This window comes from Podarcis raffonei, chromosome 8 (assembly GCF_027172205.1).
Source record: "Podarcis raffonei isolate rPodRaf1 chromosome 8, rPodRaf1.pri, whole genome shotgun sequence".
NCBI classification, from domain to species: domain Eukaryota; kingdom Metazoa; phylum Chordata; class Lepidosauria; order Squamata; family Lacertidae; genus Podarcis; species Podarcis raffonei.
Window position 1 is genome coordinate 79,626,289 of NC_070609.1, and position 25,776 is coordinate 79,652,064.

Here is a 25,776-nt window from a genome sequence, read left to right on the forward strand (position 1 = left end):
ATGTTTTCAGATAAGAATGTCAACATATGCTGGATCAGGTCATAGAATCATAGAGTTGGAATAGACCACAAGGGCCATCGAGTCCAACCCCCTGCCAAGCAGGAAGGCCTGCTTCATCAATAGGGAGCCTCTTTCAGTCTGAGATCCACATTCTCTTCTGGGCAACAGTGGTGGGCAGGGCCAGAGGCAAAAGTGGGCGGAGCGACGAGTATGAATTTCACCTTTCTACAGTAGGTTACACACAAACCGCTCTGTCCTCCACCCAGACAAGAAAGATCAGGGTTCGAGGATGCATGTCCTCTGCTCTGGGCCATTACTGGGGTCCGAAGATTACACACACATGATGGTGATGGATGGCTTGTGAAGAACCCTAAGTAAGAGGCAGGCAGGGAAGGGAAGATCTCCCAGGGTGGGAGGGTGGGGGAAGAAAGGAAAGCTCCCAGGTGAGAGCTGGGAGAGTCCACCTCTTTCTGTGTGAGAACTCCCTTTGAGAGTGGACCCTGCATTTTCTTTTCTCTTTTTGTTTTTATTTAGAATCATGGAATCACAGAACTGTAGATTTGGAAGGGAACACAAGGGCCATCTATTCCAACCACCCACAATGCAGGATTTTTTTTAACCCAATATGGGGGTTTGTGGGCTTGAACCCACAGCCCTGAGATTAAGAGCCTCATGCTCTCCCAGCTGAGCCATCCAGTTTGATCCAAATAGCAACTGGATAGCAAAGCTAATTTCCTTTCTCTTCTTATATTATGAAAGAGCTTCAATAAAATCTTATGGGGGGAAAAGGAAGAAATGCACTGGGCTAAAGCAACCTCGCTGCATTTTAAGCCACAAAGTAGGAAATTGGACGTGGGTGGCGCTGTGGGTTAAACCACAGAGCCTAGGACTTGCCGATCAGAAGGTCGGCAGTTCGAATCCCCGTGACAGGGTGAGCTCCCGTTGCTCGGTCCCTGCTCCTGCCAACCCAGCAGTTTGAAAGCATGTCAAAGTGCAAGTAGATAAATAGGAACCGCTCTGGCGGGAAGGTAAACAGCGTTTCCATGCATTGCTCTGGTTCGCCAGAAGCGGCTTAGTCATGCTGGCCACATGACCCAGAAGCTGTACGCCGGCTCCCTTGGCCAATAAAGCGAGATGAGCGCTGCAACCCCAGAGTCGTCCACAACTGGACCTAATGTTCAGGGGTCCCTTTACCTTTAAAGTAGGAAAGGATGCATTTCAAGCGAAGCAGAATAACTCAATGGGGGTGTGAAGGAGAGGAGGGGCGTGTGGTCTGGAAAGATGGGGCGCAGCCAGGTGTTTCTGATTGTAATACTGTGCTTTTAATCTGTATACCACTTTGCAATACTGGTTATGAGAGTGTGGCTTATAAGTATCAAAATAAATTAATTAAAAATAAGAGAGAGGTCCAGTGATCCACTTGAGGCCCCTGGAGGCGAGGTTCCCCATCCAGGTTCCAGAATCCTATTTCTAACATTGGCCAACTAGGTACAGTGGTACCTCGGGTTAAGTACTTAATTCTTTCTGGAGGTCCGTTCTTAACCTGAAACTGTTCTTAACCTGAAGCACCACTTTAGCTAATGGGGCCTCCTCCTGCTGCTGCACCGCCGGAGCACAATTTCTGTTCTCATCCTGAAGCAAAGTTCTTAACCTGAGGTACTATTTCTGGGTTAGCGGAGTCTGTAACCTGAAGCGTATGCAACCTGAAGCGTATGTAACCCGAGGTACCACTGTACCTCTAGGAAACTCACCAGCACAGCATGAAGGCAACAGACCAGGAACCAGGTGTCATGGGGTCTACACCAGTTCCTATCAGCCCAAGCCAGCAGGGCCACCGGTCAGGGACGATGGGAATTGTTGCCCAGCAAAATTGGGAGGACCACAGCTTTCCCAACCTTCCATCACAAGAAGGCAAGAGTCCCGACAGGGATAGCTAGTGGGCAGTGACGGCAAGTGATGGCCTCATCCCAGGAAGGAGAACCTGTAGCCTACAATGCCCTGCTGGGACTCCAGCTTGCACCAGCCCCAACTAGAATGGGCAATGGCTGGGAATGGGGATGGTGGGAGTTTTAGCAGAGGTAGCTAGGTGCAGCAATGGCAAGAGACGGTCTAGCTCAGCGAGTGGAGAATGTGTGTGACTCTCTGGTTGTTGTCCAACTCCCACCAGCCAGCATGGCTGATGAAGAAGGCATGATGGGAGTTGGAGTCCAAAACAGGGCCCACAGGTATCCCAGCCTCCCCAACAAGCCAGCTGGTCCTTACTTTCAGGTCTGCGAGGCTCTTCAAGCTTTCGTTGCAAACGGTGCAGCCCGTCTCAAAGGTCCAGGTCCGAGGGATGTAGTTCCCCAGGTAGTTCAGCTGCAGCTTTTGAGGAGAGAAAGATTCCCAGATCTTTAGTCGCAAAGCTGGGACAGAAACACTCGCTTTGCTCTGTTAAGTCTGCAAGCGAGGACATCTTTCCTTCTAGTCTAAGAACACAAAACTGGATTGTTCCAAAGGCCCATCTTGTTCTCCAAGTGGCTGCCCAGGGGCTCAAAAATAGAAGTCTGCAAGCGGGGCCTGAGTTCAAGAAACGTTCTCCCCTCCTTGGGACACTTTAGAGAAAAGGCGAGCGAGAGGAGAGATGGGAGAAGTTTACAGAATTATGCATGGCATGGAGAGAAAAAGCTTTTTCTCCCTCTCTCGTGACACTAGAAGTCACAGCCGAAGGTTCAGGACAGGCGAAAAGAAGTCCTTCTTCCCGCAGTGCAGGGTTAAACTGTGGAACTCACTGCCACAGGAGGCAGTGATGGCCATGCATCTGGATGGCTTGAAAAGAGGATCAGGCAAATTCATGGAGGAGGATAGGGCTATTGATGGCTCCGAGCCACGATGGCTCTGCTTCCACCGTCGGATGCTTCTGAATGCCAGTTGCCAGAAACCACAGGAGATTGTGGTCAGATCCTGCTTCAGGGTTTCCCACAGGTCAGCCACTGTGAGACTAGATGGGCCACTGACCTGATCCAGCAGCCAGGTTCTGCTTAGGTCCCTATGGCTCTGGAACATCCTGACTGGCCTTACCTTGGTGGGGCCGTTGCCATGAATGACAACAGCGAGGGTGTCAAATGCGAGGTTCCGTGCTCTCACGCGCCCGTTCTCAAACTTCAGGACCACCTCATCTTAAAAAAAAGAGGGAGAGAACAGAAGGGAACAATGAACTACCATGCTTTTCCGTGTACAGTGGTACCTCTGGTTACGTACTTAATTCGTTCCACAGGTCCGTTCTTAACCTGAAACTGTGCTTAACCTGAAGCAGCACTTTAGCTAATGGGGCCTCCTGCTGCCACCGCGCTGCCAGAGCACGATTTCTGTTCTCATCCTGAAGCAAAGTTCTTAACCTGAGGTAATATTTTTGGGTTAGCGGAGGCTGTAACCTGAAGCGTCTGTAACCTGAAGCGTATGTAACCCGAGGTACCACTGTAGTTATTTCCGCACTTGCTGATTATGACAAAAACATCAAAACAATATGAAGAAATAAGTCATTAATTCCGTATCGGTTGTTGACTTCTTTTAAACAAAGAAACAAAATAAAACACAATGTTTTGAGAGAGTAGCAATCACCTACACCCCCTACGATTTAGTTTTGGTTCCTGCCATAGCCTTAGGCAAAGTTTTTTGTTGCTACATGCATCAAAAGCTCAGCCAAAACCAAACTGCCTGCTTTTGTTCAAGGCATGCAGAGATCAGAGCAGCCAGAAGGATATGGATTAAGAAACTTCCACAGTGCCTAACTGCAGCTTTGCAAGACGACTCAAGAGGTTGAAACCAACTACTTACAGCAGCCCCACTGAAAATAATGGAACTAAGTAAGTCGTGCCCACTCATTTCAAAGGGTCCATTCATTTATTACTATTTATATCCCGTCCTTCCTTCTGAAGGCGCCCAGGGCAGCAAGCACTTTTTAAAATTATCAAATAAAATCATTTAACTCCCTGTCAACAGGCAGGGAGTTTCACCGTTGAAAACCTGACTCCTCACAAACCCGGAACTGAGGTTGCAGAAATGCAAGACACTTCTCCATCTCCTTCCCCAGATGCTCACCTAGGGCTCCATTCAGGTTTTGAAATATCCGACACCTGTGATCCAGAGTGATATTGATGTTCGTCTATGGGGGAGACAAAATAAAATAGAAATCACATTATCGTAAGAGCCGGAAAAGGGGTTTTGAAAGGCCATGAAGTCTGGCTCTTCTGTCTAAAGGTGGAGCAAAATGTCTGTTTACACCAGACAGGTACAAATCGTGGACCACCAAGCCATTTCAATACTGTCCGCTTGTGGGTGGTGGATTTTTAAATTTGCAAAGAGCTCCAGCAAAGGAACAACTTTCAGCTCCCTCCTGTTCCTTAGAAGCCTTATCCACCCCACACCTGACATCCTTAAGGGCCGAACGACGAGCGTCCTGGTGGCCAAGTTTGGCTGACGGGCCACAGGTTCCCAAACAAGTAGCTTTATTTCATTACATATAGGTAATTTAGGGGTTGTTTGAGCACCCAATGGCTTGTTTTATGTTTTATGTGTATTAGATTGATTGTAAATAAAATATTCATTTTTATTAAAAAGGGGAGAAACTACATTTTAAAAAGTTTGCCTGGCACACATGCACACAGCTTCTCTGCACCCTGAATTTACCCGTTTTTCTGGATCCAAGAAGACTTTCGTATAAAACAGCTGGTCGCTATCACTGTCAAGACCCTCCCAATCTGCTACAAGCTTGTAGAGGTGTGAAGCGTAGCCTATGAACCCTGTCAGGAAGAGAGAGAGAGAGACAGAGAGAGAATTAACTTTCCCTTTTTTGCCTTCAAGAAACATTCCAGGCCACATTAAATACCTAAATGCAAGTGTCAACAACTCTGGTTTCTAAAGAGTAAGAAATAAGTTCATGTTGATCTGCAACAGGAGTGTGCATAAGAACATAAGAAGTCTGGATCAGGCCAATGGCCCATCTAGGCCAGCCTCTGGTTCTCAAAGTGGCCAGCTAGATGCCTCTGGGAAGCTTTCAAGGACCTGAGCACAAGAGCCCTCTCCACTGTGGTTTCTCATCGTGTTCAGAAGCATTTCTGCCTCTGATTGTGGAGGCAGAGCATAGCCATTGTGGTTAGTAGCCATCAATAGTTCTCTACTCATCCATGAATTTGTCCAATCCTCTTTTAAAGCCATCTAGGTTGCTAGACATTGGGTGGCGCTGTGGGTTAAACCACAGAGCCTAGGACTTGCCATTCAGAAGGTCGGCGGTTCGAATCCCCGCGACAGGGTGAGCTCCCATTGCTTGGTCCCTGCTCCTGCCAACCTAGCAGTTCGAAAGCACGTCAAAGTGCAAGTAGATAAATAGAGTAGATAAATCTGGCGGGAAGGTAAACGGCGTTTCCGTGCGCTGCTCTGGTTTGCCAGAAGCAGCTTAGTCATGCTGGCCACATGACCCGGAAGCTGTACACCGGCTCCCTCGGCCAATAAAGTAAGATGAGCGCCGCAACCCCAGAGTCGGCCATGACTGGACCTAATGGTCAGGGGTCCCTTTACCTTTATCTTTGCTAGGTTGCTAGACATCACTGCCTCCTGTAGGAGCCAGTTCCATGCAAACCTCAGTGCTATGCAGAACTCTTCATCATTAAGCAAAAGTGTTGTTTTTTTTAGAAGTCTGAAAAGGGACTACTACCTAAAGTAATTAAGAATCGTTGCTTTTTTCTTTTTTTTAAAGCCTACATCTTCCTCAGGGTAGAAGCACAGCCCGGACTTCCCTCGTTTTTGGTTCTGCTTAGACAAGGCGTTCTGTGTTAACTGGAAATGTTCTATTTCTGTATTAGTTGGTTGAAGGAAAGGTATAGCCCTTCAGCCATTTTGCAGTTGTAGCTGCACAACAAAAGATCAAGTAATGATTATTTAGTTCAGGGAGAAGACAGGATCCTTTGCAGACTTTCATTGTGCACCCAGAAAGGGGTAAGCTTCCAGATCTCATTATTATGAAACACTAGAAGGAACGTTCCTAAATTTTGGACATTGTAGATCTGTCCCGTTCTGGTGCATGCAACATCTTTTGTTTTGTAGCTGTGTGATTTGTACTCATGCTGTACTGTGATTGCCATAGCCTATAAACAATAACATGTATTGAATGGAACGGAATTATTATGAAGCAAACTCTCAAAACCCATTGGCTCACATGATGACTCACCAGTACCCAAACTATGGAACTGACTTCCGCAGGAGCCAATGAACTTGGATGGCTTGAAAAGAAGATTAGACAAATACAAAACCGTCACTGATGTCTACTAGCACGTCCTCGCTGCGGGATCACATTCATCCAGTGCTTTACCAACTGCACTGGCTCCCGGTGGAGTACAGGGTCAGGTTTAAGGTGCTGGTTTTGACCTTTAAAGTCCTATGCGGCCTAGGATTCACATACCTACAAGACCGCCTCTCCTGGTATGTCCCGCGGAGGACCTTAAGGTCCAGAAATAACAACATTTTGGAGGTCCCAAGTCACAAGGTGGTTAGATTGGTCTCAACTAGGGCCAGGGCCTTTTCAGTACTGGCCCCGACTTGGTGGAACTCTCTGTCACAAGAGACTAGGGCCCTGCAGGACTTGGCATCTATCCGCACGGCCTGCAAGACAGAACTGTTCCGCCTGGCCTTTGGCTTGGACTCAGTCTGACCCTTATGTTGCCCTCCCCTTATGGACTTGATCTTTCAGCTACTTTTAAAATGAGACTGCATTTTAAACTGCATTTTAATCTGTATTTTAAATTGGTTCCCCCCCCTATGTTTTTACTGTGATTTTATTGGTGTTAGCCACCCTAAGGTTATTGATTATTATTAAAGCTACAATGGCTGTGCTCTGCCTACATGGCTGGAGGCAGCAAAGCTTCTGATTACCAGTTGCTGGAAAACACGGGAAGGTAGAAAGTGCTCTTGTGCTTGGGGTTTTTTTATTCTTGTGTTCTTACGTTTTGAAACTTGAACCCAATTCCTGCTCTCTCATTCCCCCCCCCCCAAATTTTTTAATTGATTTTCCAAAATTTTTCAACAAACAAACAAACAAACAAACAAACAAACATAAATCTTAACTGTACTTAATCCAATCTTAGTAACATTGTTAAGTGACTTCCTCTAATTCCCCTGGTTGAATGTCAGCGTATATCATTGTAACAGTTTTCCAAAACCAATTTTCTCATAAAATTAACTTAATCACTTAACATCTTTCTTTTCATTTTAACTTTAAACATATTATTCTCTAACATCACATATTTAAATCCTAAGCCAATCTGGTGTTTGCAAGTTTTTCCCTATTAAATTATCTTAACATATTTAACTAAATAGTCTTTAAATTTCATCCATTCCGCCTGCTCTCTCATTCCAATGCTCCAGGCCGCAGCTCCAGTCCCTCTTACCTCCGGATCCGAGGAATCGCTTCCCTTCCCGGACCTGGGGGTACTTTGCTTCCAGCCTTCGGTCGGGGTAGATTAGGGTCTCCGACGAGAAGACAACTTTGGCCTTAGCTTGTCTGAATTTCTTCAGGAGTTCTGCTGGGCCTGAAGCAAATATGACGTCATAGCTGCAAGGGAGGAAACGGGGAGGAAAGGATGGTACCGGAAAGAGCAGGAAGAAGAATTCAAAGAGTTGCTTCTGCTGGGAAAGGTATAGAAGTTATTTTTCCGTGACAAGGGAGGCTTAGTTATGGGATGGGTCCCTCTGGATTTTGCTGAACTACAATTCCCACCAGCCTCTGCAAACACGGCCAGTGGCCAGGGATGGGAGTTGTAGCGTAGCAACATCTGGAGCATTAATAATAATAATAATAATTTATTATTTTTACCCCGCCCATCTGGCTGGGTTTCCCCAGCCACTCTGGGCGGCTTCCAACAAAACACTAAAATTCAATAACCTATTAAACAGTAAAAGCTTTCCTAAACAGGGCTGCCTTCAGATGTCTTCTAAAAGTCTGGTAGTTGTTTTTCGCTTTGACATCTGGTGGGAGGGCGTTCCACAGGGCGGGTGCCACTACTGAGAAGGCCCTCTGCCTGGTTCCCTGTAACTTGGCTTCTCGCAGTGAGGGAACCTCCAGAAGGCCCTCGGCGCTGGACCTCAGTGTCCGGGTAGAACGATGGAGGTGGAGACGCTCCTTCAGGGATACTGGACCGAGGCCGTTTAGGGCTTTAAAGGTCAGCACCAACACTTTGAATTGTGCTCGGAAACGTGAAAGTTTCTCCTACACCTGCGTTCAGGAGAGTGGGATGCTGCCCCCACAAACCTGTCTGCCCTCAGCCAGCCTCCACCTGTCTGCCTTTCTTACAACCGATCTGCACAGAACACACTGCTTATGGTCTCCTTACCTCTCTGTGAAGAGGATGACCAAATCCTCCTTCTCCGCATATTCTTCCAAAGCTGACTTTAAGAGACGGATCTTCTGACCACCTCCTGTCGTCCTTTTATTCTCTCCTCCGTGCCACTCCTCTCCTAATCCTAGGACCTAGAGGGTGAAAGCAGATTTGCAATGAAGCCTTTCTTTGCCCAAGTTCTCTGCTTCAACAGGTTAGCACCTGTGCTTTTAAATAATAAATAATAATAATAATAATTTATTATTTATACCCCGCCCATCTGGCTGAGTTTCCCCAGCCACTCCGGGCGGCTCCTAATCAAGTGTTAAAAACAATACAGCATTAAATATTAAAAACTTCCCTGAACAGGGCTGCCTTCCGATGTCTTTTAAAGATAGGATAGCTGCTTATTTCCTTCACATCTGAAGGGAGGGTGTTCCACAGGGCTGGTGCCACTACCGAGAAGGCCCTCTGTCTGGTTCCCTGTAAACTCACTTCTCGCAATGAGGGAACCGCCAGAAGGCCCTCAGCGCTGGATCTCAGTGTCCGGGCTGGACGATGGGGGTGGAGACGCTCCTTCAGGTATACTGGGCCGAGGCCGTTTCGGGCTTTAAAGGTCAGCACCAACACTTTGAATTGTGCTCGGAAACGTACTGGGAGTCCAAAGGTAGCAATTTCATTCCCTTACTGCTGGGCAGGAAGACAGCTGCCAAGTTTTCTATGGATCTTTAAACCAAAACATTTGGAACTGTGTCTTTACATCACAGGTCATGTACGGAACATTAACACAGTATGTTGGCAAGGCATATTGTGTAATGTGAAATGAGTTAGGCTTTGGATGTGAGATGAAAGCTGCATGGAGAAGGTCTTTCCTATGTCTTAAGGGAAATGTCACAACCCAGTGTTGGAGCATCTGCTTCGCAAGCAGAAGGTTCCAGGTTGAACCCACAGCATCTCTAGGTAGGGCTAGGAATAAGGTTACCAGATTTTTTTCAATGAATCTACGACACTTTTCAACTTCAATGGATTTTGTATGAGGACTGATTTGTAAATCTGGGGACTGTCCCCAGGAAACGGGGGCATCTGGTAACCTTAGCTAGGAATGCCCCCTGCCTGAAACCCCAGAGAGCTGCTGCCAGTCCGTGTAGACAACATGGAGCTGGATGACTAAGGTAAATTGATTGGAAATTAGTATCGGAAAACTGCTACAATGAGATATATGGAAATACAGCTAGAGGGATTCGAGGAAGTCATCTAACAATGGTAACAAAAATATGATTATAGCAGTTAGGATAAATGTATGTATGTATGTATGTTTGTTTTTTATATAGTAATGTTTTTTTTTCTTTTTTGTTGTTTATGTTTGTAAGAAATTTGGAAAACCAATAAAAATTTTTTTGAAAAACCCCCAAAAAACATGGAGCTAGATGGACCAAAGGGTCAGACTTCCTGTCCCACTTCTTCTGTCCTTATTTCCACGTAACTCAGAATCTCCTGGCATCACCTTGACATTGTAGTTGAAGAACTGGGCTGATCTTCTGAACCGTTTGAATCCTTCCGTCTCCTTGGTGGCCACAGTAAGAACCAATAAATTATCTGGATGGAGGAGGAAGAAGGAAAATTTAGGTAGTCATCTCCCAATCAAGAAGGTCCTACTTTTACTCAATCAAAGGTAAGAATATTAAGAAGAGCCCTAAACCACAGAGCCTAGGACTTGCCAATCAGAAGGTCGGCGGTTCGAATCCCCGCGACAGGGTGAGCTCCCATTGCTCGGTCCCTGCTCCTGCCAACCTAGCAGTTCGAAAGCATGTCAAAGTGCAAGTAGATAAATAGGTACTGCTCCGGTGGGAAGGTAAACGGTGTTTCCATGCGCTGCTCTGGTTCACCAGAAGCGGCTTAGTCATGCTGGCCACATGACCCGGAAGCTGTACGCCGGCTCCCTTGGCCAGTAAAGAGAGATGAGCGCCGCAACCCCAGAGTCGGCCACGACTGGACCTAATGGTCAGGGCCCCCTTTACCTTTTACCTTACCAGAAAAGTAAAGAATTCAGTAGGCTATTAAGAGCTGAGACAGAATCTCTAGTGGCAGTCAATGACACTAAAGGCTTGGTTCCTTGTTGATGTCAAATGAACTTCACCCACTCAGGGAATGACCAGTAACACTCCTTCAGATGATCTCAGTGATCATGTCAGGATATAAGGGTTCAGGCAGTCCCTGAAACTGAGAGCCAGTGCTATTCTTGGCTCCCTTCCATTGAAAAGCTGCCCTACTACTGTTTGGGCAGTTGAAAAGAAGAGTTGGTTGCGGATATTTTTTCGGGAGGGGGACCTTTCAGAAACAAAGCCTGCTGTACCAAAGCCTTTCAAAGAAGGCTAGAGAAAAGGAACCAAACCAAACAGGAAGCGCTCAAAGCATCAAGGAGCGGAAAGCTGATCTGCACATCTGAGACGGCCTGCTTGTCAACTTGGATTAAAGGGGACGAAAGTTTACCTTTGATTTCACATGGGCAAATCTCCCGTTCAAGGGCTCCTTTTCTGACCATTATGCAAGCGTAACAGACCAGTGTCTTTGGCCCTGCATCTGAGCAGGCTACTGTTGTGTTTTGACTCCTGCGGCCTGCTCTTACAGCCCCTGGCAGTCACGTTCTGCCTTCCAGATGTCATCCCGACTAAATATAATGCAACTCTCCTCTCCCCATATCCCCTTTCATGCCTACTTAGAAGGCAAGGTGGAAGGAGGGGAAAGTATCAAAAATTCTGCAATCTCCATTTGGTCCCATGGGTTATTAAGCGGAGAAGACAGCTATTGATGGAGAGGACTATCAGTGGCTGCTGACCAAGACGCCTATAGCTCTGCCTCCACAGTTGCTGGAAACTTCAGGAGGGCAGAATGCTCTTGTGCTCAAATCCCGCTTGGGGGTTTCCAACAGACACCTGGCTGGCCACTGTGATGACAGGATGCTGGACTAGATGTGCCACTGCAGCTCTTCTTATGATCTTACAGAAGCAAATATTTGCGACACTGGAGGATGGCCCATGAGGGCAAATGGGGCACTGCCACACCACCCTCAATCTTACTCCACCCACCTGCCAGCCCAGGAGGTGGCCCTGCCTGCCAGCGTCTTTCTCCTTTGTCTCAGTGTTGCTCTGGCGCCCCCTACTGTTGGGCTCCCCACCTTCTGGCCCATCAGTTTCAATGGGCGCCAACCACCAGTGTGGGTGGGTACGAAAAGAGACCCTCCGAAATGAGAGTCTTGCACAAAATCACTTTCCCAACAAAATGCTGCAAAGGTAAAGCTGAGAGGCAGCTGTGGGGAAAGGATCCAGGAAACTCTACAGCTGTAAAGACCCTAGAAAGTTTTTTAAGCCCCGCTGTCGGATTTCTTCCACGTTCCCAAATGCCCTGATGATCCGGTTACTAGGCCTTTCCAGCATTCCATGCAGAAACACGCTCCAGTCAGGAACGCTATTGCTCCCAAGTGCCCAGTGAATGCTTCCTGCAGGTCCAGGAAATGCATCCAGATGTAGCAGCAAACAACATCTGGTGTGTCACTCAGGAGGATCAGTGATATGTAAGGAACAGGCTCCTGCTTTGTGCTTTGGGAGATGTGCATGCATATCTAACATTCTAAAATCTGCTGACGTTGCCTGAATGCATTCTCCAACACATTGGCCATGCAGAATTTGATCTCCTGGGGAAGACAGAGAAGGCAATAAATATATTATGATGTTTTTTTATTGGAAAGGGCGGAAGCTTAGTGGCAGAGCACCTGCTCTGCATGCAGAAGGTCCTGGGTTCAATCCCCTGCATCTCCAGGCAGGGCTGAGAAAGACTCCTGTCTGCAACAACCTTAAGAACAGCCTGCTGGATCAGGCCAATGGCCCATCTATTCCTGGTATGTCCCATCTTACGGTCTTCAAATAAAAACATCTTGGAGATCCCAGGCCACAGGGAGGTTAGGCTGGCCTCAGCCAGAGCCAGGGCTTTTTCAGCCGTGGCCCCGATCTGGTGGAAAGCTTTGTCACAAGAGACTAGGGCCCTACGGGACTTGACATCTTTCCGCAGGGCCTGCAAGACAGAGCTGTTCCACCAGGCCTTTGGTGGAAGGCCAGTCTGACCCCCTCCTTCAGTAATCCTCACAGAACTCTAGCCCAATGGTTGCCATTAATTTGATTTTGAATTGATTTTAGAATGAATTGATTTTGGAATGCATTTCAATTACCATATTTTTTGCTCTATAAGACTCACTTTTTCCCTCCTAAAAAGTAAGGGGAAATGTGTGTGTGTCTTATGGAGCGAATGCAGGTTGCGCAGCTATCCCAGAAGCCAGAACAGCAAGAGGGATTGCTGCTTTCACTGTGCAGCGATCTCTCTTGCTGTTCTGGCTTCTGAGATTCAGAATATTGTTTTTCTTGTTTTCCTCCTCCAAAAATTAGGTGCGTCTTGTGGTCTGGTGCGTCTTATAGAGCGAAAAATACGGTAATTGATTGTGATTTTATGTAAACTGTGTTACTTTTATTGTTGTTGGCTGCTCTGAGCCTGGCTTTGGCTGGGGAGGGCAGGATATAAATAATAATAATAATAATAATAATAATAATAATAATAATAATAATAATAATTCCAGCATCTTGTTATCACAGTGGCCGATCAGATGCCTGTGGGAAACCTGCAAGCAGGATCTGAGCACAAGAGCACCCTCCCCATCTGTGGTTGCCAGCAGCTGGTATTCAGAATCTCTTAAATAAAACCCCCCGGAAGGCTGCAACCAATCAGTGTAGAGTAGGGCCAGGTGTTCTTGGACTACGACTCCCATCATCCTTGACTACTGGTCCTGCTAGCCAGGTATATTGGGAGCTGTAGTCCAACAAAAGCTGGAGCTCCAGCTTTGAGAAACGCTTGTGTGGAGAATACTGAGCTAGAAATACCAATAGCCTGACTCAGTATGAGAAAGCTTCCTATGCCTTAAAGCAGGGGTGTCAAACTCAAATTCATCGGGGGCCGCATCAGCAGTTGGGTCACCCTCAAAGGGCCAGTTGTATCTGTAGGACTTACAGTACAGGAGAGAAGGGTTCAGGCAGCCGTTGGATCTGTCACATCACAGGATGGCATGCGCTCAATATAAAAACAAGTGGAGGTTTCCTGAATGCATGTAAAGTGGAGGTTTCCTGTGTAGAACGGCCGGCGCCGCTAGAGGGCAGACGTTCTCTGGCTTGTAGGCTGCCGCGCATGCGCTGAAGAGGCGGCTTTCTTGTGTCAAAAAAAAAAAAGCGAGAATAAAAGGTGGAGGCTGGCGGCTGGCGGCGGCTACACGGGCCACATGACGAGGTCTGGCGGGCCGGATTTGGCCCGCGGGCCTTGTGTTTGACACCCGTGCCTTAAAGAGTGCCAACCGCAGCTCAGTGGTGGAGCCCCTGCCTTGCCTGCAAAACGTCCTAGGGTCAATAGACAGCATCTCCAGGTGCAGATGAGAATATCCCTTGCCTGAAACACTGGAGTGCCGCTGCCAGTTAGTTCAGACCAGTGTTTCCCAAACTTGGGTCTCCAGCTGTTGTTGGACTACAACTCCCATCATCCCTAGCTAGCAGGCCCAGTGGTCAGGAATGTTGGAAACTGTAGTCCAAAACCAGATGGAGACCCCAATTTAGGAAACATACTGAGCTAGATGGGCCCCGCAGTCTGACTCGATATAAGGCAGTTTCCTGTGTTCCTGTGTTATAGCGACTTTGCTCAAAAAAGCAAGCCAAAATGCATTTTCAGGCCAATCCATTTTACTCTCCGTTCAACGCAACACTGAGCCTCAAGGCAAAAGGCAGCCCGCAATAATCAGCGACCTCCCTGACAGCGGACAGAAGCAGCTATCATATTTCGGAGAAAAAAGGTCTCACTGTGCAGACTGCCATGGAATTAGGAAAAGCACATTCCTGAATTCCTTTTTCTTCCTCGCTGTAGGAGACTGATACCTGATGCCTGCCTGGCATTTGCATTCTCTGGAGGGAGGTCAGTTTGAAAGAAAAGGGGGGGAAAGCCCTACCATTTGCCAAAGTTGGGCTTTGCCACGCTGCTCTCCCCCAACTGCCCCTCCCACAAAACCTTTCCAAGGCATACGTGCGGAGCGTGATTTCAAATGGCGCAGGGATGGGTGTCCCAGCCTTACCGTTAGGCAGAAAATGTTGTCCAGTTGTTTTCCATTACCTAACTCTCAGCCTTAGGTGTCAAAATAATTTGGCTTTGGGTATGATGCGACACAACAGGGGAGCAGAGGCATTTCCTGGGCTTTGCCCTGCCCTCTGGCTGAGTGCTTCTCCTCTCCTGCCTCCCCGAATCAGACATGTATGAACAGATCATTACCCCAGGTGACCAGCCAGGAAGAAAATCTTCCCTGCAGCATGAATGAATTGCAATTTAACCACCTTTTTGCTTTCTGCTGCGTTGCCGCGACAGAGCTGGAAACACTTCGCCGGCCGAAAATCTAAAATATTTTTACAACCGTAATTCCTGGCAGCTCCTCATTCCTCCTGAAGCAGTGTCCACGTAGGGTCGGCTGGTGGGGTTCCCTCCCCTTTGCATTTAAGAGTCAGAATGGTAGATTTTAATTTTTTTTTGGTCCCGTTCTTCAGATGACAGCTTCATAAGCTGTGTTAGCTAACATGGAACATTGAGCAAGTCCTCATGCAGTGTTTTCTACAAAATAAATCTCAAACTCATACCCCAAGCACTCTGTCCTGTCCCCCACACTCACGCCCAAGTCCAGTTTGTACTTTTAGGGACCAGCAAAACACATTAAAAATCAGTGCAGGGACGTATCTTGCAAGGGTTTCTGTGTATGTGAGAGAGATGCATCTTTCTAACTCCCTTGTATGATCTTGGTTAAACATAATAGGAATCTTGAAGCTGGATCAGGCCAAAGGCATATCTAGTCTGGCTTCCTGACCCCCCCCCCAGAAGGAAATTCCCAACAGGACCCAAGCACTCCCCACACTTGTAATTCCCAGCAACTTGTATTCAGAGGCGTACCCCAAATCGGACTGCAAATACCCAAGGTCTTAATGTGGAAAACGCTTTAAATGATCTTCACCAAATGCTTGCCCGACCTGACCCTAAACAAGTTCTCTTGGAAGTAGGATCACCACAGATTTCAGCCAGAATTTACACCCCACCTCCCCTCAAAAGCATACGACGGTTCTCTATTCCACATTAACCAGCATGGAGTAAAAAGGCCTGAACTTTTGTGCATAACCGTAAATTCAGCAGCCTGCACTCTCAAGGGCCAAATATTGGTGGGCAATCCAGTGCCCATCAGGCCTGGTTCGGGCGAGGCATAAGGCAGGGAGCCCAACCGGTAGATCCAGTGACAGGCACAGCCAACTAAATCTCGGTTTGTCTCCATGTTGAGGGGAGAAAAGGGGTGCCAAGCAAGCTCCCCCATGATGTGGGGCGCTGCCTGGGTTTTCCAGCTCGGAGACTTACCGTCCTGTCGCTTGGCTCCTCCGTGGGTGCCCTGGGCGGCGAAGAAGAGCAGGATCAGCAGCATCTGGGACCGGAGGGGCATCGTGGGAACGGTGCCGCTTCGGGGGCGAAAGTAACTCTCACTTTTCGCGGGGGAGAAGGAAAGGCATCTGGGATGCAACTGCACAAGTCCCTCCCAGCCGTCCCGGGGCTGCTGTGCCACGCAATAAACAACGCCCCTCCGGAGGGGAGCTCCTCCTCTCTTTATCCAGCGCAGCCCCACCGTATCCCGCCCACCCCACTTTCGTTTCTGCCCCCCTGGAGCCATCCAAAAGCACCGAGATCTTGGGCAGGGATGTAGCTCAGGGGCAGAGCTCCTGCTTTGCACGCAGAAGCTCCCGCTCCGGCAGCATCTCCAGGAAGAGCTGCGGAAAGCCGCCGCCGCTGCCGGTCAGTGTCGACAATACTGAGCTCGGCGGAGCAAGAAAATGGCAGAGCGCCTGACCCGCATGTAGAAAAGTCCCAGATTCAGTCCTCAGCATCTTCCAGGCAGGACTGGGACTGTCCCCTGGCTGAAAGCCAAGAGAGCAGCTGCCTGTCATTGTCGACAATGCAGAGCTAGGGTCTGACTCTGTATAAGGCAGCTTTGTGTGTTGCAGGAGATTCTCAAGGCAACCCACGTTGGGCAAAAGATGCCTGCATTGCACGGGGTCGGACTAGATGACCCTGGGGATGGGATGGATCCCTTCCAGCTGTACAATTCCATGACTCTGTGCTTTGCACGTAGAAAGGTCCCAGGTTCAATCCCCAGCAGCATCTTGAGGAAAGGCTGGGGAAAAGACTCCCTGTCTGAAAAACGCTCCTGCTGTGGAAACGGGCACTCTGCAGATGCCCAGAGGCACTGTGACCATAGTCTCCCTTTAAAATTAAAATAAAAAAATTCAGCGGGTGGCGGCGGCGGCTGCAGCAGCAGGAGGAGCAGCGCCAGCCGCGGGATCCGCCTGACGGCCGGGGCTTGCCCTTCCCGCTGGGCCGTCACTCAGCCGCCACCGCCCCGCCTCGCCGTTCACGAGAGAGCCCGTCCGGCTGAGGCGAAGCCAGCGCCTCGCTCCGCGGCCGGGAAGAAGCCGTCCAACCCCCGCTCCGCCCTTGCGTCCTTCGTTCCGAGAGAGCCGCCGCCGCCGCCGCCGCCGAGCGGGCAGACGGGCGAGACGAGGCCGCGCGCTGCTGGTGGGGCGAGCGCGACTAGGCCTCGGAGCCGGGGCCTCGCGTAGCCGCGCCGCCCGGGGGCCATGAGGTAGCGGCCGGGCTGGCGGCGAGCGGCGTCCCGCTGTCTCCTTGCACCTGACTGCTCTGCCCCTTCGCCGTCCTCCATGTGGATGCAGCAGCGGCTGAAGGGGCTGCCGGGCCTGCTGTCGAGCAGCTGGGCGAGGCGCCTGCTGGCCCTGCTGGGCTTCCTGCTGGTGGCCTACTGGTATCTCGGAGGGGCCTGGCCTCGACTCCTGCCCTGGAGTTCCCGGCAGCCGCCCGGGGGCGCGGCGGGGCTCTGCCTGCAGGCCGAGACGCGGGCCTGGCAGGCCTGGGCGCAGCAAGGGGAAGCCAGGCTGCTGCCCCAGGCCCCCGGGCACCCGGCAGGCAGCGACGATGCCAGCTCCCCACCCGCCCTGGTGGGCAACGGCTACCTGCTGCTGGACGCTACAGCCAACCGGCTCTGGGTGGCAGCCTCGGCGGGGAAAGGCCCGGCGCCCACCTTGGCCCACGCCACCGAATACGCCGCCTTGGCGCAGCTCCGGCCACCGGCTAATGCGGTTGCCGAAGTGGGGGCTGCCGTGGCCATGCTGAAGGAAGGCGCTGTCCGTTGGGCTCGGTGTGTCCAGACCGGGCCAGCAGCCTCCGAGGCGGCTGGCAGCGGCTGCGTCACCGTCCGGGAGGAGCTGCTAGCCCACCGCGGGCGTCCCCACCTCTACCTGCAGCGAGTAGCCATCGCCAACCCCACTGACCGCTTGGTGGCCTTCGAGGTGTCCGGACCGGCCTCAGCCGCCTCCGGGGGAAATGGCGGCGGGAAGTTCATCACCAGCATGGAGAAGTCGGGAGACCGGCAGTTCTTCCTCTCCTCTGGGCGGGTGCTGCAGCCCGTGGGCGACAAGGTGGTCCTGGTGGTGGTGGCGGCCAAGAAGCTGGTCAACCGGGTGCAGGTGGCGCCCAAGTCCCAGTTCGATGAGACCCTGCTGTCCGTGGTCCACACCTCGGAGCCCGTCGAGGCCACCCGTGTGGACGAAGCCTTCGGCAGGCTCCGGGAGGCGGCTAAGAAGGAGATGCTGGAAGTCATGAGGATGAGGACAGAGGACTTGGTGCAGGAACACAGGCAGGCGTGGGCCGACCTGTTTATCTCAGGTGAGAGCTGGGCCGGCGCGGCCCTGGCTTGGAACGAAACAGCAACGTCAAGCTCTATGGTTTCCCCTCGGTCCAGATCCAGGTTCAAGGCGGGGGCTTTTTGCAAAGTGCCCCCTATTCCTGTCTCGGTCTGTCCTGGCAGCAGTGGGAGATGGCCATAGCGGCTGCGCTTTGAATTTCCACTATTTTAATTGCACCCACCAAAGAGCAATGCTACATCAGAGGCATTGTGGGGCATTTAAAGGCTGGTGCCTGCCTGATAATAATAATTGCTGCTGGAAACATATTTGGACTAAATCCCCACCAGCACGCTGGAGCTCACCTGCCAGCACCGGTGCATAATTGAGATTGGATTGATGCTGTTTGTCACTTGCACCTTCCACTGTCTCTCTGAGGGTATTGTAGGGAGGGTGAGATTTGGGAGATGTGCATAAACCATGAGCGATTGGCCTGGGTCTGTGAAAGCAATAGGAGTTACTCCTGGTAGGCATTACATCAGAGGCGTGCCTCTTTCTTGATGTACAGCAGGGCACAAGAAGAAGCAGGCCTTCACATGTGGCTGGACTCGTACTCAGCCCCCACTCAGCATGGCCGGGGGACAGGACTGATGGGAGTTGTCACCTAGCAACACCCGTAGGTTCAGCATTCCTGGTGCACAGAAATCAAGGAGGATTATGTCCAGTAATATAAGAAGTGGTCTTAGATAGAAGTTAACATATTGGACCATTTACCTCAGTATTGTCCACACTGGCTGGTAGTGGCTCTCCAGGGGTCTTTTCCCAGCCCTATGTGGAGATGCCAGGGGTCAAACCTAGGACTGTCTGTGTGCAAATTGGATGCTCTACCACTTCCTTTCCAGAAGGAAGTAGTTCTCTTTCTGGTGGGCAGAGGCATTCTGGGGCAGGTTGCAGTTAGTTTTTCTTCAGTTATGATCCTGCAAACAAAAGATTTCAGAACGGGCACACAATTTTCCCTTTTAAAGAAGAACATGTGATTGCATTGAACTGCTCACGCTTCACTGTTGCTAGTGATAATATATTGTCCTTTTCGTAGCCTTTAACAGTAGGCTGTTTTGAGAGAGCTAAGAAGTATAAATAAACAAGCTTAAGGGCTTGTTAAACAGAAGCAAGCAACTCATGTGATAGTGATGTTGGGGCTGTTTATATCCCATATTGCTCATCAGCTAAGCTGTCTTTTTCCTGCATGTGTGCTGGCATCTTCAAGGGTGCTTCTTAAGCATATGCAGAGTTCATCTCCTTCCTTACTGATTAACTGTAGCCCACTTCCATGCTCTGGAAAATAAGGAACAGAGCTTCTGGGGCATGTGATGTAACTTATTGGTTTGGTTGTTAGAGCCATGTGACCTTGCATTTTGCCCTGCTGTATAATCCAGAATTCTGTGTGGATGGGCCTGATAAAATGCCCTTTCAGAGAAGTGGGAGGGGCTGCCACTTAGCGGCAGAACACACACTTTGTTTGCAGAATGCTGCACCTTTGATTCCTGTCCTAAACTCCAGCAAGCGATTGCCAGTCAGTGTCAACAGTATTGCACTAGATGGGCTAACTTGGTATGAGGCAACTTATTGTGTTCAAAGGAACATAGGAAGCTGTCTTCTGCTGAGTCAGGCTATTGGTGCATCTAGCTTAGTACTGCCTACTCCAGCTGGCAGTGGCTCTCCAGGGTTTCAGGGAGGGAGCCTTACCTGGGGATGCTGGTGAGGCCTTCTATATGCAGACAGATGCTCTACCACTGAGCTGCTTCCCTTCCCTGAGAATTCCTCTTCCCTTTCCCTCCCTGGCTAATGAGAGTGACTAATTCTGATACGAGCTTTTCCCCACATGCTTCATGAAGCATTCCAGTGGATTAAACAGTATGTCAATCAAATCATCATCTTACCCTTTGGTTCAACACTTAACACAAGATGAATGCTTTAAACTTTATGTCTGCTTCTAAGGTGTACATTTAGTTGCCTTGAGATACTTCATATCTGGTGACCAGGGAAGCAAATAAATAATAAGGGAAATAAACTTGGCATGTAAACTCTGGAATTGGCTTCTCCCAAAAGTTGCAGAGATGGATGCCAATTTGGAAAGGGGGACAGACAAATGCTTGGAGGCTACTAACCACCATGGTTAGGTTCTTCCTCCGCTGTCAGAGGCAGTGTCTGGGAATCACAAGTGGGAGGTGATGTTGCACTCAGGTCCTGCTTACAGGCTTCCCAGAGGTATCTGGTTGGCCACGGTGACAACAGGATGCAGACTAGATGGACCTTTGGCTGCAGACCTCTTCTTATGTTATCATTTTCCTTTGTTGATCCTCAGGTCTGATTACCAAAACACTGCAGCCTTATAAAAACTAGTCACGCACTCAGCCACATAGTTTTCCTAGGAGTGTTGCAAAGTGGATTAAAATAGGAGGCATGTGACTATATAGAGGTGCAGTTTCTTGGAGGAGATTCTCCTCTTAACTCTTCCGTTACATTTCACTCCCTACCGCCAGCCTTGTAACTGGGATCCTTTCATTTGTGTGCAAGCGCAGCCTTCCAGTTCCTTCCCACTTCTAAATTTGCAGCTCCCTGAGCTAGAGAAGTAGAGAAACAGGATTTCCAAAGCGGGGAGGGAAGCCCAAGCTATAATTCATGTCCATCTCTGAGGTTTGATGTGTGGGCCATTCCAAGTGGCTTGTCCACAGCCAAGCCTGCCTCGCACAGTGGTTGTAAGGATCAAATGGTGGGCAGCCCGTGAAAGAACAGGATGCTGGACTAGGTGGATCATTGGACTGATCCTGCAGGCTCTTCTTATGTATATAAGCTCTGAGTTATGGAGGAAAGATCTCCGTAATAATTCCTCTGTCCGTTTCAGGGGTCGAGATGAGGAAGATCACTGATGCTCACACCCCCTCAAGTGACACCGTCAACATGACCCTGTATTATGTCCTCTCCACCACGCCCTCTCCCCTCCTTGACCCTCTCATTGGCAGCGAGGAGAGAGAGAAGATGGAGGCCACCCTGAACTACGCTGACCACTGCTTCAGTGGCCACGCCACAATGCACGCTGAGAACCTCTGGCCGGGCCGGCTCTCAACTGTCCCCCAGATCCTCCAACTCTCAAACTTGTGGAAGCTGACTCTCCAGAAGCGCGGCTGCAGAGGCCTGGTCGCAACGGGGGCCCACGGCTTCATGCAAGGGATGGTGCTCAGCTTTGGCGGGCTCCAGTTCACGGAGAACCACCTCCAGTTCCAGGCCGACCCCGACGTGCTCCACAACAGCTACTCCCTGCGTGGCATCCACTACAACAAGGACCTGATCAACTTGGCCGTCCTGCTGGACTCGGACGGGAAGCCCTTCCTGCATGTCTCGGTCAAGTTCCAGGACAAGCCAGTCAAGCTGTACGCCTGTGAGGGAGGCTGCGCCAATGACCCCATCGAGCTCACGTCGGAGTCACGAGGACACACCTTCCCTGTCATGGTGACGCAGCCCATCACCCCGCTGCTCTACATCTCCACGGACCTGGTCCACCTGCAGGACCTGAGGCACACGCTGCACCTGAAAGCCATCCTGGACCACGAGGAGCACATGGCCAAGCAGTACCCTGGTCTGCCCTTCCTCTTCTGGTTCAGCGTGGCTTCCCTCATCACCCTGTTCCACTTGTTCCTCTTCAAACTCATCTACAACGAGTACTGCGGGCCAGGAGCCAAGCCGCTCTTTCGGAGCAAGGTATAAACCCTCGCCAGCCGGGCCTGCTTCAGATGCCTGATGTTCAGCAGACCGACTCAGCCTCTTGGGTTGCCTTTTGTGTGTGTGTAATCCATACCCCCCCTCCTGGAGCCAGGAGTTGCGAACGACCTGCAGGTGAGCAGCATCCCTGCATGGAAGGCAACCAGACCTTGCCTGGGAGAGGAGTCTGAACGCTTTTATTTTTAATTTTCCAAACTGCAGTGTTGGCTCCTTTACAAGAAAGTATCCGGGGTGTGTGCACGCCAGCAGTTTCTGCTTCATTGGGGTCCCTTGTGGACGGCCTTCACATTAAAACGATCTCCCAGTGGCTATCCCGAAGGTATTTCACCAGTTATAATGCTCTGATCGTGCTGTGTTGCCACCCCAGGACCGTCAATAGAAAGGGGATTTGACCAACTGCTAAGCTAGTATTGAGTGTGTTTGCTGTATAGACATGCACACAATTTCCCTTGAAGGAGATCAGGTGGTGTTAACTGCTCCCTGTAAATTGATCATCTGTGTTGCAGGTGGCCCTGCTGCTAGTCCTAGAGGTAGGAAAGTGTGTGGCGGCTTATTAGATGAGAAGTGCCATGCTCACGGTGCAGTGGAGGTACAGAGGAACCAGTGGAGGAAAACTCCTTTGATTCTAAGTCCTATGGGGAAAGAAGGCTTTCCTTGACAGGTTAAATGTTCAGCGTTTGCCAGGAATCAAATAGCCCAAGAGGCGGTGATGGGGAGGCTTCAGGGAGCAGCCTGCTTTTTCCTCCCTCTGGAGCTGAAATGGCATGTGGGGTTTGAACTTTGCCGCATCCTGCAAGACCTGATGAGGCACTTCGCTTTGGTGCTCTGGATGACACTTGGGAGAGAGGTGTCATCATTAACAGCAACAAAGGCCAGATTTTAGTGTTAAAAACATAGGGGAGAAAAGTGGCAGGTGAGCAGCTCTTTCCATTCAAAAAACAAAAATTACAATCCCCACCCCACCCAAATAAAGCATGCAACCAAGGGAGAGAAGTGGCTGGAAGTCTTTTGCATATAGTGTGTGTACTACTGGAATCCCGGAAATCCGCAGTGTGCTCTCTTCATCCACTGCTGTGTGTTCAGGGGGTGTGTCCTTTTTACTCCTGGAAGATCGGAGGCCCCTGTTGCCTCTTTTGGGGTTCGTCCCCCCCTCAATGCAGACCTGTTAACCATCAAGCAGCTGGTGCAACCAGCATTGTCGTCACCTGGAAAAAGTTGCTGATGAAGAAGACTCTATTCAGGGTGGGGGTTTGCCTGGGTGCCGCTCAAAGCACTAGCCCCCCTGGGGCCCGCTTGCAGATTCTCAACGCCTGAAAGACAACATCACAGTGAGAGTTCAACGTCTTTCAGGTCGGAGGCCAGGAGGTGGAGCCAAGACTGGGGAGTGGGGAAGAGAGAGACACTTTTGAGACTTTGCAAGTCTCGCTTGGTGCCCTCCAGATGTTTTGAACTACATCTCCCTGCGTGCTGGATAGGGCTGATTGGTGTTGTATTCCAAAACACCTGGAAGGCCCAAGGCTGGCAAAAGACCTTACCGAGAGAGAAGGTGGGAGGGGGTAAGAGTTTGCCTTTCCCTGTAGCGGTGCCATCAGCAGTTTTCTTGCTTAAAACAAAACCTGGAGTTTTTGCACTGCAAAATGTTCAGCTTTAGAGATAGAATCTGTTTGCTAACATTAAATGTTTTTAAGAGCTCCTGCTCTGTGTGTGTGTGTGTGTGTGTGTGTGTGTGCGCGTGTGCACACCCACCCATCATTCAGGGGGGGGGGCGCAACTGAGTGTCTTTTCTGACTGTGAGCTAAACAATGTAGACTGACACCCTGCGCTATTAACTGAACCAAAAGATCTCTGCGTCTTGAGTGTGTGAATGACTCCGATCTCTCAGCGACCAGCACTGGACAAGACTTCAGCTGAAGAACAAGGAACTTTTTGAAAGCAACATATGCCCTTTTGTGCCTTGGTGGGAGGGTTCATGGGTAGGTGGGGGAAATGAAAATATCTCTGGTAAGAAATTATACTAGCACTTGTGTTTCTTTCCCATCTCTGTCTCTCTTCTGCATCACTCTCTTACAGGGCCGTCAGCTTCCCTTAACATCTACTCTCTTTAGTGGAGAATACTTGAAAATTACATGTTAGCTTGTTATGTTTAGTGTTTATAGGAAATGAATAAAATCCCATCTTCTCCCCTCCCCTCTCTTTTTTTGTTTTTGTTTTTTGGCTGGTTCCCAATCTAATTCAAGATTTCCCCCACCCCACCCCATAATTGAATGTTGGCTCATTCTTTAATTTATTGTTGTTAAAAATGTGATGTTGATTCTTTGCACTCACAGTGCTACTCTGCAGAGTGAGTTAACAGCAATTAAGAATGTCTATGTGTTCATCTCTCACAGGTTAACGCTTGTGCTGGTAATGAATTTCTCTGCCTTCTCCGTAAGCATAATGTACAAAATAGTCTACTTTAATTAGCATTTGGAGGAAGGGGGGGAGAAATAGTTATTGCTCCAAACCTGTTGCAGTGTTCTCTTTTCTAAGCTTCTGGATTGTGGGGAGACATAGACTTTCTGATGATTTGAATGTGATTTGTTTTGTTTAAAACACCAAAGGTTTTGAGGTTGGGTGGGTTGTTTTTTTTCCCCTAGGAAATAAAAACTTTCCAAATCTATACCTACTGACTCCATCAACATTTTTTATATTTTTGGGGGTGGGCTTTTGTTTTGTTTTTTGCTTATTTATTGCATTTATATATCACTGTTTTTCTCCAAGTAGCTCAAGGTGGCATACATGGTTCTCCCCTTTCTCATTTAATTCTCACAACAACCCTGTGAGGTAGGTTAGGCTGAGAAGCAGTGACTGGCCCAAGATCACCCAGTGAGCTTCATGGACGAGTGGGGATTGAACCCTGATCTCTGAGGTCCTAGTCCTTACACTCTCACCATGACACCACACTGGCTCTCAACAGAAACCTAAATAATAATTGTCCGTAACACACCCTAGGGGCCCACACTGCCCCCAATATGCGACAGACCTCTCTGGGCGTTGTCCGGTGTTGCTCTCCCCTGGAATGGACATCAGTCTTCATTCCGGTGTGCTCAGTGACACAGGTCGGATGATCCTGTGCACGCTATTAGCAGAGTCTGCAGTGACGACTGGAAGCGTGAATGTGAGCATTCTTAGATTTATTTTGCAATATTTACAGGGCAAATCATAATGGCGTCTGCTCTCTTCTTCATCAGCAGACGCACAGAGAGAAAAACAGTTCAAAAGCACAACGTAAACGGAAAGAGATAAGACTAACTTCCGTCTTCAGACTTTCCCAGCTCAGGAACGTAAACAGTGACATGTGACTTTCCAGCCACATATCAGCAACGGAGGAGTGATTTGCTAACAATAATTACCATGTCTTCTTCATGTTATAACATCCCTGCTTGGCAGTATCTAAAGGTTTTTTTTCTTTTTTACATTTTGCAAAATGCTTTTTATTCATCCTGTACTACTAGCTTTAATGTAGGCGGAAGGAGCAGTTTGCTACTGCATTCCTGTGGGGTGCAACCTGCTACCTCTCTCCTTGCTGTCTTCAGAGCAATGGCAGCTGGTGTCCTTTGGGGCTGCTGGGGCGGAAGGCAGGGAGCACCACAGTAGGCAGAGTCAGTGACTCTGGAAAAGTCCAAACCTCCCTTTTTACATCTATAATAATTTTTATTTGATTTTACAAATATAGAATTATAACAATCCAAATTACATATCCCTATTTAGAGATTTCTCCAAATCTCTGGACTTCCCACCTTCCCCTCCATGGATCCTATTGTCTATCTTCTCAACAATTATTTCATAGTCCATATTTTATATCTTTCCAT

The 25,776-nt window shown here is 49.3% G+C and overlaps 2 protein-coding genes across 2 annotated transcripts in view; one reads left to right on the forward strand and one right to left on the reverse strand.

Annotated features, from left to right (window-relative positions):
• Positions 1-16,061, reverse strand: part of PLOD1 (procollagen-lysine,2-oxoglutarate 5-dioxygenase 1) — a 35,995-nt gene extending 19,934 nt beyond the window's left edge. The window contains exons 1-8 of the mRNA XM_053401034.1: positions 15,816-16,061; positions 9,853-9,944; positions 8,364-8,500; positions 7,422-7,585; positions 4,669-4,781; positions 4,081-4,144; positions 3,061-3,158; positions 2,263-2,364 (exon numbers count right to left, since the gene is read on the reverse strand). Of these exons, the coding sequence (XP_053257009.1) occupies positions 2,263-2,364; positions 3,061-3,158; positions 4,081-4,144; positions 4,669-4,781; positions 7,422-7,585; positions 8,364-8,500; positions 9,853-9,944; positions 15,816-15,897 (852 nt within the window). The 5' untranslated portion in view covers positions 15,898-16,061. The remainder of the gene's footprint in view (positions 1-2,262; positions 2,365-3,060; positions 3,159-4,080; positions 4,145-4,668; positions 4,782-7,421; positions 7,586-8,363; positions 8,501-9,852; positions 9,945-15,815) is intronic.
• A 925-nt stretch (positions 16,062-16,986) lies between these two features.
• On the forward strand, positions 16,987-23,633 carry KIAA2013 (KIAA2013 ortholog). Its single transcript, XM_053401035.1, has 2 exons — positions 16,987-18,188; positions 21,051-23,633. Exons 1-2 carry the CDS (start codon positions 17,168-17,170, stop codon positions 21,908-21,910), a joined length of 1,881 nt encoding a protein of 626 aa, XP_053257010.1. The 5' UTR covers positions 16,987-17,167; the 3' UTR covers positions 21,911-23,633.
• The last annotated feature ends 2,143 nt before the right edge of the window (positions 23,634-25,776 follow it).

Excerpts from the sequence above, each read along its gene's own strand:
- KIAA2013 (XM_053401035.1), top strand. The coding sequence starts at position 17,168 with ATGTGGATGCAGCAGCGGCTGAAGGGGCTGCCGGGCCTGCTGTCGAGC. Across the intron at positions 18,189-21,050 it reads GGCCGACCTGTTTATCTCAG|GGGTCGAGATGAGGAAGATC; the intron begins GTGAGAGCTGGG and ends TGTCCGTTTCAG.